General features: G+C 40.8%; 1 protein-coding gene across 6 annotated transcripts in view; it reads left to right on the top strand.

Moving 5' to 3' along the window:
* Positions 1-18998, top strand: part of si:zfos-2326c3.2 (traf2 and NCK-interacting protein kinase) — a 57632-nt gene that overhangs the window by 2355 nt on the left and 36279 nt on the right. For all 6 annotated transcript variants that reach the window (XM_013275419.3, XM_025898413.1, XM_013275422.3 and 3 more), the window contains exons 3-9: positions 10225-10281; positions 13575-13700; positions 13835-13945; positions 15322-15412; positions 15589-15719; positions 17560-17614; positions 17776-17854. In XM_013275419.3, the coding sequence (XP_013130873.1) occupies positions 10225-10281; positions 13575-13700; positions 13835-13945; positions 15322-15412; positions 15589-15719; positions 17560-17614; positions 17776-17854 (650 nt within the window). The remainder of the gene's footprint in view (positions 1-10224; positions 10282-13574; positions 13701-13834; positions 13946-15321; positions 15413-15588; positions 15720-17559; positions 17615-17775; positions 17855-18998) is intronic.

Genomic DNA, 18998 nt, shown 5'->3' with positions numbered 1-18998 from the left:
ACAACATTGTACATGAAGGGCAGGATAGATGTACAACAGGTGTAACTGTTTTGGAAGAAGCAGGCTTTAGGTTCTCCCAAAAGTTTTAAAGGAAGAGGTTTATTTAAGGAGGAGGTTAAAAGTTAAGGGCTGAAGGATGCACGTAGCCAATGATGCGTTCTCAGAGTTGTCCATGTCTGTGTGGGATTATGTGACACAGAAAGTAGGGTGTGTGTGCCATTTGATTTCCTGAAAGAAGATATGTTGCAAGCGATGCACAGGACAGTCAGGCCTTACAGGGTGCTTTCAAACAGGGGAGGAAAATCACAAATTTCATGCTTGGTAAAGATAAATTATTCTTTTTTGGCGGGGGGGGGGCGAGGGCTGAAGCAATAACAAATGTGAGTAACAATTAGTAGAGAACTGACAAGGGAAGAATACCAAAAATGGATAAACTGTGAGCTGAATCACAGCAGTGATTCTGATGACTGATACTGGTACAATGTCCGATACCTTTTTCTTCCTGTGTACTGTATTCTCACATGATGCTTGACCCTGCTTGAAGAATTACTTGTGTAGAATAGTTTAAAACGTTAATTGGCTGGCCCTCTATGTGTTTTTAACTTGTGTTTTAGCATTTTCCTGCCTGCATCAATACACATAATGGAGCCGCAGTCTACCAGCACTCTGCTGTGGTTCAAAAGCCTCGCTATGGGTAAAGTAATAATGATGGTGTGTAGTTCTAACAGGCAATCAATCAGACCTTAATGAGGCTGAGCAAATCTGGTTTCCCATGTACACTGTCTTATAATGTGAGTGAGTCTTAACCTGGGAAACCAGGAATGCAGCATGGCCTGGAGAACAATAACTGGCACTGCGCACACGCTCTCCTCACCCCTTACAAAAACACTTGTGGGTTGACGTGAGTGCTGACATTGCATCTGGGCTCTTCCTTTGTTTATTTCTTCGTGCCTCTGCATTGAATGACAGGTGTGTAGTATTGTTGGATGAATAAGAAACCAAGCAACAGGCTGATTTTGAGGCCTTTGATTACCTAAAGGTGAGCACCACAGATAAAAATGCCACCATTATAATTTTAATTCAGATCATTTAAGGTAGTATTAGAGATAAAACTACGATGCCGTATGAGCTGCACATGGCAAGGGTGGGAAGGAAGGAATCCCCATTTAATAGGAAGAGACCTTTAGCACAACCAGCCTCAAGGATGAGTAGCCATCTTTGTTTTCCAATTGGTAGCCTGAAAATCCGTGAGTACAATAATCATACAGCAATTCATGTTACCCACAGTGAAACAGCTACTGCAATACAGCGATTCTTATTTTTAAAAGACAGATGTCGTGCATTACTAATTTCACACATGAACACCGAGCAGTGGCAGGAGAATCCGGTGCAAGCATTGCCTGAAGTTGCCCTTTGTTACACGTAGCACACAGCGGGAGATGGTGCCTGCTTGCAGCTGCAGAGTCCCCTTTTGAGGTGCTACCTGAGCATGCAGGAGGCATATTGCATCACCTCACCCAGTGTGAATATACCTCCTCAAACCTCATGTGGATTCAAGTCAAGTACTCTCATACTTGCACTCACTGTTTTACATGCATTCACGTGATCTGAGAGACCATTCCTGTCTACCTGAAAGGAAATGTTTTTGGGTAGACAGGAAGGGAATATGTGTTGGAACAAATGTAACTAGTGAAGCAGTTGATCTGTGTAGAAGGAAAACTAAATGAGGGCATGTTAGCTGTGATAGGATGTGAAAAATCCTACAGTAAGTACTGCCAAAAGGCAGAGGCAGAAGAGGAAGGTGGAACAGGATCCACCAGGATGGTGTTTTTTATGTGCAGTTTGCTGTTGCTGTCAGTCACAGTGATCCTCTGCTTGATGAAATTGTTTGTATTCCAACTTAGGTTATGTTCCCAATCAGTTCTGCTCTAAATTGAGGCCTCAGAGTTGATGCGCATCAGGAATTGATTGTAGTGATTACTAAATTTTCCCATGACTCATGTACAGATTTGATTTTTGATCCAGCAATTGTCAGTTAGACATCTGATCCCATGTCAATCAAACCCCAGTGTCCACTGGAGCAGACACTGGAGCAAAGTCTGCCCAAATTATCCTCATTTTCATTTTAATTGAGTGGAAGAGCCTCCTGGTCAGCAGATGGGATTTTCTGACATGCAAAGACAGACACAATTAGACGGCATAGAGAGCAGAGAGGCCTGGAGACAATCAGGCCTTTTCTTCCAAACTACCCCAGGAACACAGGCCAGGAACTACTCAGGGACTCAAAGAAGCTTTAGTGCTTTTGTGTTCAACCTCATCTAAGGACATGTGATAATTAGAGAACTTAGTGATAACAGATTCAATAAACCAATACACCAATATAAAAAGTCCAGTGTGTTGAAAATTAAAAGATGTGACCCATTTGCACGATACAAATAATAGTAAGTTTTTATACTATATAATTAAATGTGACACCGTGCTGCACAGTGCACCCCTACAGTTTTTGGCATATCAAAGAACAATAGCTTGCAGTGACCCAAGTTCCCTCAGTATCAATGCAGATACAGATTTAAAACATTTTACTGTACATCTTTGATAATTTGAGTGTAAAAAACAAAAGAAAATATAAAGACACAACAGAAGTTTATTTAGTGCTTAAAAGCAAGGAGGTGCTAGGGTGACAGATGCATACACATAAATATAAATATATTAAAATGCTGTGTTGGACATTCCTAGTGCATGGTGCATGCTTGTCTTATTCACCATATACACATCATTCACACACGCACACACACACACACACACACACGCACAGGGCGTTTCCCTGTTTGCAAAAGGAACTTCCCTTCTGCAAACCACTGTGTGTGTGTGTGTGTGTGTGTGTGTGTGTGTGTGTGTGTGTCACACTGTGAAAAAGCCAAACTTTACTAAAGCATAGACCTCTGAGCACTGCTGACGCAACACAATTTTCCTTAGTAACACTGACTAAAGTGACTGCTGTATCTTAAGCATAATATTGTAGCTTTGTAATTTACACTATGCAATTATGCCACTATGATAATTAGTGTGACTAACTTACAGGAGCTGGAATGTTTTTGTTTTTTTCAAACTATTTGTGTGTCACTGACCCACATGGCTGAGTCGTGGTAATCACATGAATAACAAAAATCAAGAATATCAATGAAAATGATCCGTAAATGAATGTGAATTACATTTGTGATGGGCCAAAGAAAGTTTCACTCGAGCATCTGTGCAAACTTTGACTCTGTGTTGAAACCATAAAACAGCTGGCTGTAGTACCACTCTGAGTGAATCACTTGCACTTCCTCAAATCTTTCAAGTTTCAGTAGCATTGCTTCCCTTTCTGTTATTCACATATCATCATTCCTGTGTTGCTCATGAGGAGATCTGCTGACCAAAATCATGTCCAAATGTGGACTTGGACATTCACAGACTGATCAGCTGTCAGTCTGTGTTGACAGCACAGACTGACTCCTTCCCCCAGCTCAACACTTTCTGCTTCTTAGGTAAGTGTTTTTGGGGGAAGGCGTGAGCTGGAGCAGAGATGGGTAGTAATAGAAATACTGTGTTTGTGAACAGTGAAACAGAGAGAGAGAGAGAGAGAGAGAGAGAGAGAGACAAAGGGTAAAAATGGAGAGGAAAGAGAGGAAAGTGAGTGAGGGCAAAGGAAGGAAGGCAGAGGTGAAAGCCAGAGAGACAGAGCGGAGGGGAGGAAGGAAGAGGGGGAGAGAGACCTATTAGAGAGAGAGAGAGAGAAGAGGAAAGCGGCCCCCATGAAGGTTAGAGCTGCAGTTTGTGCTGATTACCCATGTGTCCCAGAGCTGTGAGTCCAATTGTTAGAACATTCACAAAAGTATCTGGCCTCCTTACTTTACTTTCTAAATGCCAAAACTATAATTAAAAGTACTCCAGTGATTCAGCGCTGAACTCGGTACAATGGTAGAACTTGTTAAAAAAATAAAGAGAAATCAGTATTTGACACTCTGATAGAGTCAGACAGTATGAAGCCAACCTCAGTTTCTCAATCTCAGAATTCCCATAATGCATTTGGCTTGCCTGGTCATTCCCTTTCACCCACCTCCACAGTTTGTGATGCAGGCTTTGAGTATTTAATGACTATTGCTGTCAGTTAGGGCTGTTTTCTCAGACTGTAAAAAATTATTAGGGTTCTTTTTCATTAGGTCTTTGTTTTTACTGTGCATTTCTTTTATTTCTTTTTGTGGTAATAAAATAAGAGAGTATGTGGTGAGAGGCCACAGATTGGCCAGGCTGCTATTCATCTGACTGCTTGTACATGTAACATGCATAGAAAACAAAAAGGAGCTGCTTGATTTGTCCCAGTTCTCCTCTTGTGACAGTGTGGTGAGTTTACCGTTGTGGAGTTTACACCCATGTAATGAAAACACTGCAGCTTTGAAACTGTAGTTCCAGCTAATGAAGGTTACATGTGAATGGAAAGGTAAAAAAAAAACGTTTTTAAAAAGCCTTAATGTGATAGCAAAATAAACATAATTATGCAAGTCCAGCCCTCTATTCATCTCTTCAAGGCTATTACCTGGCCTGGTAATAGACACAGCCCAGCTCCTGCCACAAACATTCTCACCAACACCAACACATCATTGAAACTATGACATTTGATTGACTTTTTGACCTGGTCAAAAACTCCCCACATCCCATTGTGATCAAACATGTGAAATGCATCTGAAGGTCCCACCCCAGCTAAAACCCAGTGGATGTGGGACTGATTTCCTTGTATGAGATACCACAACCATTTTCACTCGTAGGCCAAGCAAAGCCTTCAGATCTGAGCTGTCATATTTAATAGTTTTAGTAATTGTTCTCTGCTGCTGCTGTTTCCCATTTCTCAGTGAACGCTCACGTGTATCGGGATTGAAACTGCCTCTCTGAATTTCATGTGGTGAACTTTAGTAATGCAGCCCCCACATGTCCAAGCGCAGCTAAGCTGCTATTGATGTTGAAATAAAATGAATCTTTTGTTTGGGTGTACACTTTTTATCATGCACCTTATCAACATCACTGAATAAGAAATAACCATTCATGTTCTATTAGCACTGGAGGTTCATGTTAATGATAATGTTGCTTAACTGCGGCAACTTAAAATTGACTCGTATGAGGGGAAAAAAGGACTTGGACTGTCAGTGTGGAAAATTATCAGTGTGTGCCAGCCGTACTCCAGACAAGTGAAAATTGCAGGCCAAGTGTTCTGGTTCCTTGTGGTTCTGAGCGGTGGTTACTGATTACAGACTAACTATTAATGCTGAGACATGTTAACAAGCAAACAAAAGCTAAATGAACTTCAAATGGTAACTGATGGTTTCTAGATACCTTTCAGTGAGTTTGTTCTTCTTCTCTCGGCCCAGAGTTTTCAACTGCTAAAAGTCAAAGTCCCCTCAAACACGACTGGTCAGCACTGCAGTAACGTCACAAAAGACTCCAAACAAAAAACCCCACAGAGCCAGTATCAAAATATCCTATCAAAATATTCTGCATATTCATGTGGAGATATGTCAATAGATATTACTCCCATCCTAACTTCACCCCTGACCCAAAGTCTGCAAACCTGAGGGTGAAGTGAAAAATGTCCTCATGAGGGCTGTGCGATATGACGACATATCTCGGATGATGAAATTAAAACATCTGTCGTTTCATATTATACGCTGTTGTTTGTTTTGTGGTGTCGCAAAATACACTGTTTACAGCAATATTGTATTCATCGTTGGGATGGTCAGCATGTGGATGCAGGCTCAGAGAATCCCAGCATGGCCAGTTAACATCAGGCAGAACCAGGTAGCTCCAAACAGAAGGACCAGTCTAAACAAATCGAGGACCAGCATGGACATGGTTTGGTTATTAAAAGTCTGACATGGACCAGAAAACTGTACTATGCAAATTATGCAGGAAACAGATCTCCACCACAGACTCAAACCTGACAAACCTCCTTTACCACCCACGCAAGAATCACGTGAAAGAGTGTGGAGAGAGTTTACGGATGAGAAGCAAAAAAGAGCCGTCAGGTGCTCAAAATAAAACTTTGACTCAAACGTTAGAACAGGCTTTCCCCCGCAGCACGCCGTGTAATAAATACTCACAAAAAAAATGGCGGGGTTACACCTTCTGTCTAAAAATATATAGTTTCTTGCATCGGTCAGAACTAGAGCTGGGCGATATAAGATTTTTTCATATCACGATATGTTTTTTTCATTTCAGGCGATAACGATATATATCACGATATAAGCCAAATAACTATATTTGTAAGATTTAAATGTGCCGTTGCTCACAAGTAAAATGTGAAATAATCAGCAGCTTGTTTTGATTTAAATATTTATTTCCCATAATAAGTTCAACAGGGTAGATGTACTTAAGGAACATGAGACTTCAGTTTCAGATAAATAAAGGCAAATATTGCAAAGTACACAAAAGGCAGCCGCTAAAGCGTTTAAGTTTCAAAATAGAACAAACAAAACAGACTAAATTGTCAATTCCACTTAGAAACAAAATATTAATTCTAAAAATAAATCTTAGTTTGTTTTACAGAAGAACAGACAAAATTGACTAACTTTTGTCAATATCAAATAAACTGAGAACTAAAAGGAAATTCTCAATCTCTCCTTGTTGTATAGCTTAGCTTTTAAACAGTTTTAACAGTTACTTTAGTCTGACAAAAGCCGAATGACGAATCAGCGCTTTCAGTCAGAGACTGAGCATGCACCGCTTTATTGTATTTCCAGACTTGCTTTCGGCACAATTTACAGTGCGCGCTACTCTGTTTTTTGTCAGACTTGAAATAGCCGAAATACCTTCACACTACGGAACTTCTGTGGCCCTTCCGTTCGACAAGCTCTCCGGCATTGGAACCATCATCTGTTTTTTCTTCGGTAACCTTCGCTCACGCTCTCGGTTGATTTTTCTCTAGTTGGCGCACTCATTTCCTTCATTACCCGGGCTGCACGGCTGCAAAAACAAATACACATGTGCGCCTTGGCAAGTCACGTGACGTGACGCTCCGGCTGTGATTGGTTCGGCTCTGCGCTACTTAATTTGGATTGGCTGTTCTTTTTTTTTCTTTTTTTTTTTTTAAGAGGCCAAGAGAGATGAGGCCTGTCGCAATAGTTTAATTTTTCTATCGAGAAAAAGTTATTTCGCAATACATATCGTTATCGTTCTATCGCCCAGCTCTAGTCAGAACACTCGACTCCAGGTACACGACGCCCAGCTGAAAACACTTCACACAAGTCGAGTTGCCCGAGATTTACAGAATTTACAGAAAATGTAAAATTTTGTGACGTATATTGTTATCGGGATGAGAAATGTCTTATATGGATATGAGATTTGGGTCATATCGCACAGTCCTCATTCTATTCTCACAAAGCTACATGTACACAAACACATGCAGTTACTGCACAGACCGTATAGCAGATAGACGTAACCACCATGATGTCACCCCTTGGTTAGTGAAGTCCTGTTATGGAGCCTTCAGTGAGCATTTTTCCCGATTGCCTCGTCACACCTCCCTTCATGGCTCAGCCTATAAAACAATTAGAAAAGTGGCTGCTGAAGTTTCAGAGCAAAGAAGCTGAGACACCTGAAGCTAACCACGGGAGTCGCCCCCTGCTGGCCATGTGAAAGAATGCAGGTTAGCAACAGCTTCACTCTTTGAGTGACCTGGAAGCTACATCCATCTTTTATACTGACTAAGGTTACAACCGTATAGGCTTTAAATGGCACAGTTTCTACACTCAGTTTCTTCAGGAGAATTAATCTTTCACATATCCACGTATGTAACCAACATATTGATCTTGAAGGAGACAGATACAGTGGGCGGTGAGACTGACACTGAAACAAGAGCAGGACAGAAAGAGAGATGCAGTAAGAGTGTTTCTCTCGTTTGTCCCCGTGCTGTCTGTGTTATACATGTCTCGCTTGTATCTGATTAGCATATGCATGAATATATTATAGTAACCTTTTCACTGAATGTGTGTGTGTGTGTGTGTGTGTGAGAGATTCATTGGACTTCAGGATACAAAATAAGAGCAACATTTTTCTCCAATTAATTCTGATGGAGAGACCAGACCCCTGTAAGTGTGTGCATGCGTCAGTGCAGCATATTTTTAATAACTAGATCAGCTGAGTGGAGAACATTTCACACTGGTTTGCTGTGGTGGCAGCAAGCAGACACCATCAAGTCTGATGGGACAGGAAGGCCATTTCCTTATTTATTATAGCCAGGCTAGTGGATGACTCCATGCCACAATTCTTTGCAATTATGGAGACAATGTCCTCTACGTCAGGACACAATCAAGGCCAGGCTGAAGAGACAGCTTCACATCACAGCTCATACTCAGTGATGAGTATGAGCTGAGTATGTCACAGCTGGTATGTGAAGAATGCCAGCTGAAAAGGGGTTTGGACTGGCTGAGGAACACTTCAACCAACTGTGAACCAAGTCTGGATCCCTCTGGTCAAGATGTTTGGTTTCACTGTAGTGACTAAAACACTGACATGCTTTATATCAAAGAACACATGGTGTAATAAATAAAACTTTTCAAGGATTCAGGCTCCAGCTGCAGCTCACTCTGGGCAGTATTCACTTTTGAGGGAAGAGTTGTTGTTTTGTTTTTTGTTTTTTAAATATCTTTTGATTTGTTTGTTCTTTTTAAGAGTTTGAAGTGCCATCAGTATCAGACAAGAGCTACATGACAGATGTTTACTTTGATGTTTTGTTGATTTGTTGAATGATGTTTACATGAATAACTTGAGCTCATTGGATAATATTCTACTACAGTATATTTCTAACTAACCAGGCAGCTCCTCCTCTTTCTCTTAACACTTTCTTTAAAGATGTCACACATTGTTAGTTGTTTCTCACCACTTTTCTGTTCTTGCACAGTACAGTCTATTTGCTGTGATAATAAATATTCTCCAAACTTCCCATCTGTTACTTCCCATGATCAGCCAAGAAATCCCGCCTCTTCCCATGATTGAATTCTGTTTTCTTGAGACATAATCAAAAAACATGTTGACGCAAAAGGATGGATGCTGGTTTTGTTAGCCAGTAAAAGTAAACTCGGTGCTCGTTGTAAAAAAAAAAAACATCCTTTCACATAAAAACTGCACATTTGTAAATAATCTTTAGTTCAGTTTAACTTGGTGACTTTCCATTCATGCCACTGCAGTTGAATGACTTGTCTTCTATTCATAAAGAGGAACAGGCTAACTGTAACAGGACACGGAGCTACAAAATATATCAATATGCCACCCACCATTCAGCTGGATTATGACAGACGTGTTTATGCCGTCAAGCTTGTTGCAAACTCCTGAAAACTCCTCAGATGTGGAAATGGTCGATTTAGACACCCATGTTTCAACATCCTGCTGTCCTCCAAGTCCAAGCTGTATAGCTACGGGACCAATTGTTCATATCAGCAATATTTTTTTGGAAACTGCGACGAGCGTTTCTAAGAATTGGCTGCTGAGGGGGAAAAAAGAGATGAATAGACAGATATTTGTTACTTTTAAACTCTCCCCTCATTTGAGTGTGTTTGTCTGACTTTGTCTCTCTATATGAATCCTGACTGCTGACTGATTGAATAAAGCAGAGTTTGTCATGTCTGGTGGTCTGTTTCAGACACATACACTATACACTCCCACAGAACTGTCATACATCACAGCTTAAAGGCTTATAGAGTAGCTACTCTAGTATCTTGTCAGCTTTCTGAGTCATGACATGGTTTTCAATTTTCCCTTTTTCACCTGACTGCACTTTACAGCTCTGGTCCTCCATCCTGACTTAGTCTCTCTCTTTCTCGTGTCATGTCCTGTTCTTTCTGTCTGCGTCTCTCAAGAGAAAATGAAATTAGGTGGACTTGCCCGAGTCCATGAATATTGAGAATTATATCACAGTCCAAGTATTCACTCAGCAGAGAGAGCGGGAACACTTTGTGAGCGTTCGTCTGTTTATAGACTCCAGCGTGGGACAGTTGCTGTAGTCTTGAGAACAAATCGTCAAACATTTGGAGGCTAATCTTTTATATTACGATCCAGTTGCTGCCTGTCTTTCCAAGATGCACAGCTGCACTTGCGATTTAAGAAATTTGAACTGGTGCAGAATATTTAACAGAATCTCTACAGTGTGTTTGCTTGAATCTGCTGTGATCGTATCTCATTCTGTGTGTTTTCCAACAGGGCCGTCATGTCAAGACAGGTCAGCTGGCAGCTATCAAAGTCATGGAGGTCACAGAGGTAAGGGTTCATTACCTCACTACTCTCGGAGTATACCTGTGTCATGATATGTTGTGTTTGAGGGAACGCTGTCTCCTGCTCAAAAATAATCCTTATTTATCTCTATTTTATTTCAACATCCTTTTTATGCTCCACCTGTTCTTTACCTGGAATGTCAACTTCTCAAATACATCCTTTCATGTTCAAACAGCCTGAGCAACATCATAAACACCATGAACTACCTGACGTCAGTTTGATGGAGAAATGAGGGTAACTCTGCTAATGAGCCATTGAGAGCAGGCTGAAGCCTGACTGTTAGTTTGTACAAACATACTTACAAGAGTCTGCAGATGATGGCAGACTGCGTTACCCAGTATATAACTGACAGAACATCATAAGATGCGTAACGACTAAAGTGGAACATTAGTGTAATTAAATTCAGCACCACCGTGGATAATCATCCTGTTAACATAAATCATACATGACAGCCTTTAATATAAGACTCCTGTTTGAGGGTTTTGCATCGATGTCCTGTTTTTCTTCAGCTCCTGGATTAAATTTACACATACTGTAGTGTAGGGCTGTGCGATATGACCAAAATCTCATATCCCGATATTAAGACATCTATCGTCCGATAACGATATAAATCACAAAAATGTAACATTTTCTGTAAATTCTGTGAATCTCGGGCAGCTCGACTTGCGTGAAGTGTTTCCAGCTGGGCGTCGCATACCTGGAGTCGAGTGTTTTAACTGATGCATGAAACGATACATTTTTAGACATAGGTTGTAACAGCCGCCGTTTTCTTTGTGAGTATTTATTACACAGCGTGCTGCGGGGAAAAGCCTCTTCTAACGTTTGAGTCTAAGGTTTATTTTTTAGCACCATCTTTTTTGCTTCTCATCCGTTAATACTCTGAATCTTTCACGTGATTCAGTTTATTTTGAAAAGTCTCAACAGGATCTTGAGCTTTATTGTGAAAGGTTTATGTGGAAAATAAACAAGCGGACACGAGGTGGTTTTACCGTCGTTGTTGGTAACGACAACGCATAAAAACAAGCGCTTGTCCGTCTGTAGTGTGGTTATATTAAATATAAGAGAAAGAGAGAACTTTAGGAAATTCATATAGCCGCTACAGTGACCATCAAAATAATGAAAAAATATTGCCGTAAACAGTTTATTTTGCGACACCACGAAACAAACGTAAAATGAAACTATAGACGTTTTTATATCGTCATCCGATATATATCGAACAGCCCTACTGTAGTGCAAGACTTTCTTGTAACTTATTACACATACAGTTGAGTTTTCTCGGTACTACGAATCTCTGAATATACAGCTGATAAAATGAGCATTGAACACGTCACCAATTTATTTCCAGATTATCACCAGATGTTGGCAACAACCCATCAATCCATGTGTTCAATATTTACTTTGACCGCTATGGTTGTACCATCTAAAGAAAAACAATCCCTTGTACTATTATAGCATGATGTCCGGTAGACGTGTAATATGCAGGATTGAAAGAAAAGACGAGACAGTTGGTGGTGGTGTATTTCTCCCAGAGACCCTACTCTCTGCCTACATCCTAGTTGTAAGTCCCCACACCAGTGCGCTTTGTTAACGTATGGCTCTGTAAAAACCTCCACACACTGCTTTTATGGTTTATGATGTCAACCACCGGCTTCTAGATTCCTCGCTTTGGAGTTTGCTCTTTAACTTTGTGGCCATCTTGATCTCAAGGTGTCAGCTAACAATAGCAGTGTAGGTTTGCAAGCTGCATTTCTAAACTGTGTGGGTATAACACAGAGTTACCTGCTTGGGGAGGCAAAGTACGAGACTAATGATCAGAATTTCACTAACCAGAACTGTGAAAATGCTTCAAAAGGGCACCAATGTAACAAATACAGTCAAGAGGTGAAGCCTAGCGAGCAGCTAGAGCTTTTTTTGTATACAGCTTATGTTTGCTGTTAGAATAAGTGAGTTATTATGTTAGCATTTAGCTAGGTACAGCTCCACAGACAGGCTTGCATAGCTTTGGATTTATATTGGTGTGAGGTAAAAAAATGTTTTTAAAAGATCACTAAATCCAACACTCTCCGTCTTCTGTCTTGATAAGATAGGAGAGGGAATATCTTTGGGTTTTGGTTTCTTGTTCAGTAATGCAGCCAAACTGGAGAGTTTAGCACAGACTTTGTCATTTTTCTCCATTTCTTACATTTTATGTAGCAGATAATTACGTGATTAATGGAGAGAATAATCAGACAACTAGATGACACGTTAAGAACTCGTTAGAGCATCCCCCAGAAAAAGAAGTCAAATACAAATTATAGACTGCCGGAATAAATTATATTACAGATTGTTCTGACATCTAAATGTCATAGTTTCTTTGTGTGGATGTGACAGCAGGAAATGCTTGGCTATTATCTGCCTTCTCACAGACACACACACACACACACACACACACACACACACACACACACACACACACGTATGTGTGTGTGTGTGTATATATATATATACACACACACACACACACACACACACACACACACACACACACACACACACACACACACAACCTAGTCGTAGGCAGAAGGCTTTGTGTTTCAGATGGAAGTGAAAGTTCAAACTGTGCCTTGTCATTTTTCTGTGAAGATTTAAGGGAGGGCAGCGACTGTGAGAAGCTCTCTGTTGTTTCCACTTTCCTGATTAACAACCACATCCAGCTTCTCCAGCTCTCCTCCTTTCTGCTCTCGTTTCCAGATCCAGAGTAGATTTAAGGGTCCAGTGAATTGGAGAAGTCACAAGTCATTTCCAGGATTTATACTAGGAAAACAAAAAGTGCCGCAAGCCGTTTCCTCTGCTTTCTTTTTGTCATGTGTCGCGTAACATCGAGCAACCCCCGGTGGTTTTGTTGTGGGATGGGAGTAGTTGAGTTAAGGTCCAGTAGCTGGGTGAGAGATCATCTGAGGGTTATAAAACAGAATTCAAGAGGCTATTCACCTGGATGTGTTAGTTTGTGCTGAGGTTTTACATTTAGAGCGACACGTTAAAACTTTAAATAAACGGGTCACGTGTCTGAGGCAGAAGGGCCACTTTTATAAAAGCCTTGAAACCGTTGTGAACCCAACACAGAAGCATCACAGCGTCGTAACACCTGCTCTTCAGACAAACGCAGGCAGCGCCATCTTCAATCACCTGTGAACGGACACATGACCATGACTAATCGCCATAACGAAATTCCAGTTAACACATGAAAGTAATATTTTTGTCACTTGTTTGATTCCTTATGTTTTTGTTCTTGTGTTTAGGAGGAAGAAGAGGAGATAAAGCTGGAGATCAACATGTTAAAAAGTTATTCCCACCATAGAAACATTGCTACTTATTACGGTGCCTTTATTAAGAAAGGCCCTGCTGGACAGGACCACCAACTCTGGGTTAGTAAACTCGTCACATTTCTTTGTTCTTCAGCACAAACGGTGGATTATCTTAGTTTTTATTAAACAACTGCTGTTCTTTAGGGTTACGTGTCTCAAACACCACATGTTTCTACTATGTATTTCCCATATAGTTAGTGATGGAGTACTGTGGAGCTGGCTCTGTGACAGACCTGGTGAAGAAAACCAAAGGAAACTGTTTGAAAGAAGACTGGATTGCTTACATCTGCCGGGAGGTGCTCAGGGTAAGATCAGACACACAGCGTAAAAGGTTTTTTTAAACTTTTTATAAGTGACCATTTTAAGTATAGAAGAACGTGAGCTTTCTGCAGCGATGCTGTTTGTGTGTCAAACCCTCCATCGTCAGCTAACCCTGTGTGATCTAATAACACAGACAAACAAACACTCACCAGGGACCTCTCTCTGCCTGCGGTGTTGGTTTAGTGTTGGTTAAAAAAACACAGGTAGTAACTTGTTTGTGGATGTAAAGCGTGGTTCAGTTTCTGGTGTTGTAAAGAAACACGATGGCTGCTTTTACTGATTCTTTGCCAAAACATCAAAGAGCAGCCAAACTGACACTGATACTTCCTCATGTTCAGGGATTTATTCTCTCTTATGTTTCCCACTGTGACTCAGGGGGATTTCTTCTTTTAGTTATATACTTAAAAGGCCAGTTTAAAGCACATCTCTGTAAAATGTTATGGTTATCATTATGAGAGATCACGAGGTCCTGAGAAAGGCTCTGGGATGTTTGCTCCGCTTTCTGTGCTGGTGTTTGTGGCTCGACTCAGAGACATACACAACTAACATATCAGCTTATATCAGCCCCCGGTGTCCTTGATGTTGCTGTTATCTGCCACAGAAATGGAACTGAGCTCATTTTTTTATTTTTTTTAGTTTTTGTAGTTGTAAAAAAACTTAAGAGACAAAGGGCTCTGGACTGTCGCCAGTGTTTTCTCCACTGCTGTCAGCCATGCTGTCTCCCCATTGTTTTAACATCACAACACACACATGCACAAATACACACAGACACCATGGTGAAGTCATTGTCTGAAATAAGACTTACTTCCTCTGTTTATTTAACCCACTTTGAAGAAGCGAGAATGCAAATACACACACACACACACACACACACACACATGCGCGCACACACATTGAAACTGTGCCTGAGTTACTCGGCCACTCAGTAACTGCCTAAAGCAGGGGTCCCCAATCCCAGTCCACGAGGGCCGGTGTCCCTGCAGGTTTTAGCTGTGTCCTTGATCCATCACAGCTGATTTAAATGGATAAATTACCTCCTCAACATTTCTTGAAGTTCTCCAGAGGCCTGGTAATGAACTAATCATGTGATTCAGGTGTGTGGACCCAGGGTGAGATCTAAAGCCTGTAGGGACACCGGCCCTCGCGGACTGGGATTGGGGACCCCTGGCCTAAAGTAAGGATGTCTACTGATGGATTGAAGCTAAAAGCTAAATCCTGCTCTCCATTCAGTAATCCTTCAGAGCAGACACGTGATCTAAATGCTCTCCGAGGGCAGCGTTTGCCCCTTCGTATTTATAGCGACGGTCATCTGACCGTGTGTGCACGGGAGTGTTTATATGTATTCATATTTGTCTTCCAGGGCCTTTCCCATCTTCACTCCCACCATGTGATTCACCGAGACATTAAGGGACAAAATGTTTTGCTCACCGAGAACGCCGAAGTCAAACTGGGTATGACACACTGACACATGCGCTGTGGTTCCTCAAGCATACGTAACCGCTGGGAGAACAACAGAACAATCGCACAGTCATATTCAAACACATAAATCACACGACCACAAAGACGCTTCTGAAAGTAGAAAGGTTGTGGCTGTTTTTCACACATGAAACGGTTTTTTTTTTTGCAGTTGACTTTGGCGTGTCAGCCCAGCTCGATAAGACGATCGGTCGGAGGAACACCTTCATCGGTACTCCCTATTGGATGGCCCCGGAGGTCATCGCCTGTGATGAGAACCCTGAGGCTACATATGACTACAGGGTACCTAATCTCAAAGAAACAGCCATGTTTCTTTTTTCTTTCTTTTTAAAGTGAGAATTAAGGCAGTTCCCAGCTGCTTAAGGTGGTTTATTTGTTATCTGTAGTCTAACATGGTGCAGACTATGCTGTGGACAAAGTGGAAATATTTTAATGTTGCAGTTATTCAGCCAGACATACATGGAAATGATGAACTACTACACACTTTTACACTGTTACAGTTTCAGTAATCTCACAGCTCTTGAAATCCAGATGCAGGGAAAGCAGCACTCATGTAACTGTGGTTGTTTTACACTGTAATGCTGAGGCATTGTGCTGAGTGTGGGTCACCAACCACAAGTCATATCTGTTGTCCCACACGCATGTGAGACACACAACCAAGATTCAAACATCTGCTCTTATTATTGCTTTTGCTTTGAGCTCAGTTTAGTTTCACTTGGTTTCCAGAACTCATTGCAGTGTTTCACTTTAGTTTTTATTAGTTTCAGTCTTGGTTACTAAAATGTTTTTGGATTTATCCATTTATGATGGAGGAAGTTCAAAATAGGTAATACAAAATAAACACAAAGCTTCCTGTTATGTAGACACTGCAGCCATGAAAACCCTCCTGAGTTGACAAATTTGACCAGCGTGACGAAGAGCAAGTCTGCAGACGTTTCCTGTGTGTTGTCTGTTTTAGTTATTTTTGAAAGTGCGCAATATCTTTTTTTTCTTGTTTAGAAGTCTCAGAGGCCTTTAAAATTCTTATGTCAGTTACCTAAAACTAGTTTTGGATGTGAGTTTGTTTCATTAACTCTATTACCTTTTACGTGAGGGTGTCAGTAAAGCACTTTAAGCTGTTTGTTGCTATGTTAGGCAAAACTCACTCGGAGGTCACAAGTTTGCTTTAGTCCTGACGGCCAAGATCAGTTTCTTCTTCAACATTGTTGAGGGGGATAAAAAGTCCAGTCGTCATCTTCAGTTTGACTGGCTGCTGAGAAACACGTGGTTCTGGATGAAGTTTTATGTTATTGCTACAGTTTCTGTATCTTCAGGTGCCGTCGCGCTGCCATCCTCATGTTTTCCAGCTGACATGTTAGTCTACCATGGCTGTGTTTTGTCTTTGGTCCTGACAGCCTGACACTGGAAATTATTGTTCTGAAACACAGAAAAAATCATTCTTAGTCAGACTTTATCTTGTGTTTTCATCTGTAATGTCTGTCACTAACCGACACGTGTCGATTCACAACATAGAGCCAGTTCAACACGTATCACCACGTGCAAGAAGTTCATTGATTCAGTAAGATGACTTGCAAATCACGTCGACCATGATTTCATTCCAACGACGCCAACTTCTGTGACGTAAAGTCGTGTAGCGCTCGCTTCTCCTGCCTGTCAGATGGGGGCTGAGAAACTGCCCAGCTCTCATAGCAGCACTCAAAAATAAGTCTGCATAACCATGTATTCAACAGACAGCTTCCATAAATATTCATGAAAGAAATTCACCACAGTCACAACATCTTTCAAGCACAGTCCATGACGTAAACCTCATCCGCAATCTTCATGATAAAGTTTGAGTTAACTGAGTGACTGATTAGTTTTATCATATTTCACAGAAACATCCTGAGACTGTTTTTGAAGAATTGTTATATTAATCTTTCAGATCTCATACCCACGATTGAAAGAAATCTGCAGATCTGTTTGTGAAATGCAAGAATTTTGATGTGAACTCTGGAAACTGTTTCTGTGATTCCCAGACCTCTATGCACTACACCACTTTTACTAATTACATGTAGTCATTTTAAGATGGTATCCAAAGTTATTAGCTCCACTTTAACCCTTTCTCCGCCTGTCTTGTTTTTAGAGTGACCTCTGGTCTTTAGGCATCACGGCCCTAGAGATGGCAGAAGGAGCCCCCCGTAAGTTAAAAACACATTTACACACATGCACATGACTAACTGAAATGCTGAAGTGTTTTACACTACATCGTATGCCTTTCCCTTCTCATTTGTTCATTTATTTTTCTTTCTCTTTTTTCCTCATCTGTGACTCTCCTGCTCTCTCCCTGTACCCTCCATAGCTCTGTGTGACATGCATCCAATGAGAGCGCTGTTTCTGATTCCTCGAAACCCTCCACCAAAACTTAAGTCAAAGAAATGGTAAGCCCTAAACATGCGCACACACAGACACACACGCACACACATGCAGCAGGCTGCAGACAGCAGTGTTTGGGATTTCGCTTCTAAAAACAGGCCTCTGAGGGGTCTTTGTTGTGGGTTTCATGCATCTGATAAAAGATCTTCCAGCACTCTCTTCTTGAGAAGAAAAGGTTGAAAGTAATGGGCATGTCTAGATATATCAAGATAAATAAAGATTTTTTTTTTCGTCCAGATTAAAAACCCACTCGTGGGCGTGTGTTCTTTAGGGCTCAGTTATCAGCCTCTTTCCTTTCTCCCTCCATCTTTTCCGTGTATAATTGATAGGCACTTGTTGAACTCATGGTGGAACACTCATGCTGTCTTTCATTCAGTATTAATGTCATGTGAAAAATGCTTTCTATTGGAGCTTTTAATAGCGTCAATGATTTGGGGTGCACTGCTTTCCCATTTAGCTCCAGGCCCCCTTGAGGCAGAAAAATAAAGCAGCCCCACATTTTCCTTCCTGGTTTTCTATGACTTTAGATTCCACACAGCGCATGTCTCTGGTTGTAGAGTGCTTCTGTAGGTAGATATTGTCGTAAAGGTTCAACGTGGACTCGTTATTTTGGATTGGCTTTTCCTCTGTAGAGTGATTGTAGCTTTTATACTGTGGGTGAGTGGAAATACTTATTTAAGAATTATGTGGAGTTCAGTGAATTATTTATTTAATGTTGTCTATTTTGGTTCATGTTGTCTTCTCTTCTGTCTTCTCTTCTGATTTGTTGAGTTTTATGGTTGGAGCTACAATTTGTTGCTATTTTTAACCCTGTAATGCCATTTTTAGCATATTTGCTACATGAGTTTCCTCCATCTCATCAACATGATCAATATTTGCCTGAAAAACTCTTCTTTTTTTTTTCTTGTCTAAAATTAACATTGTTGTTAACAAAAAGTTGCCAAAAACGCCCAATGTATCAAATGCGATACATAAATTATATCATCAACAACATGATATAGCAAAAAAAACAAAATGTGGATTTTGTAGTAAGGGTTAATAAACATCTCATTTCCAAAAAATCAGACTTTTCTGGCTATTTTTTGATAGGTTGGCTCTTACAGGGTTAACTACAGTGTGTTTGCTTTAAAAGGCCAATTGCTTAATTAA

The sequence above is a fragment of the Oreochromis niloticus genome, linkage group LG2 (assembly GCF_001858045.2).
Source record: "Oreochromis niloticus isolate F11D_XX linkage group LG2, O_niloticus_UMD_NMBU, whole genome shotgun sequence".
Classification (NCBI taxonomy): domain Eukaryota; kingdom Metazoa; phylum Chordata; class Actinopteri; order Cichliformes; family Cichlidae; genus Oreochromis; species Oreochromis niloticus.
Note: the sequence above shows the minus strand (reverse complement) of the source record. Positions and strands in the feature narration are given on the sequence as shown.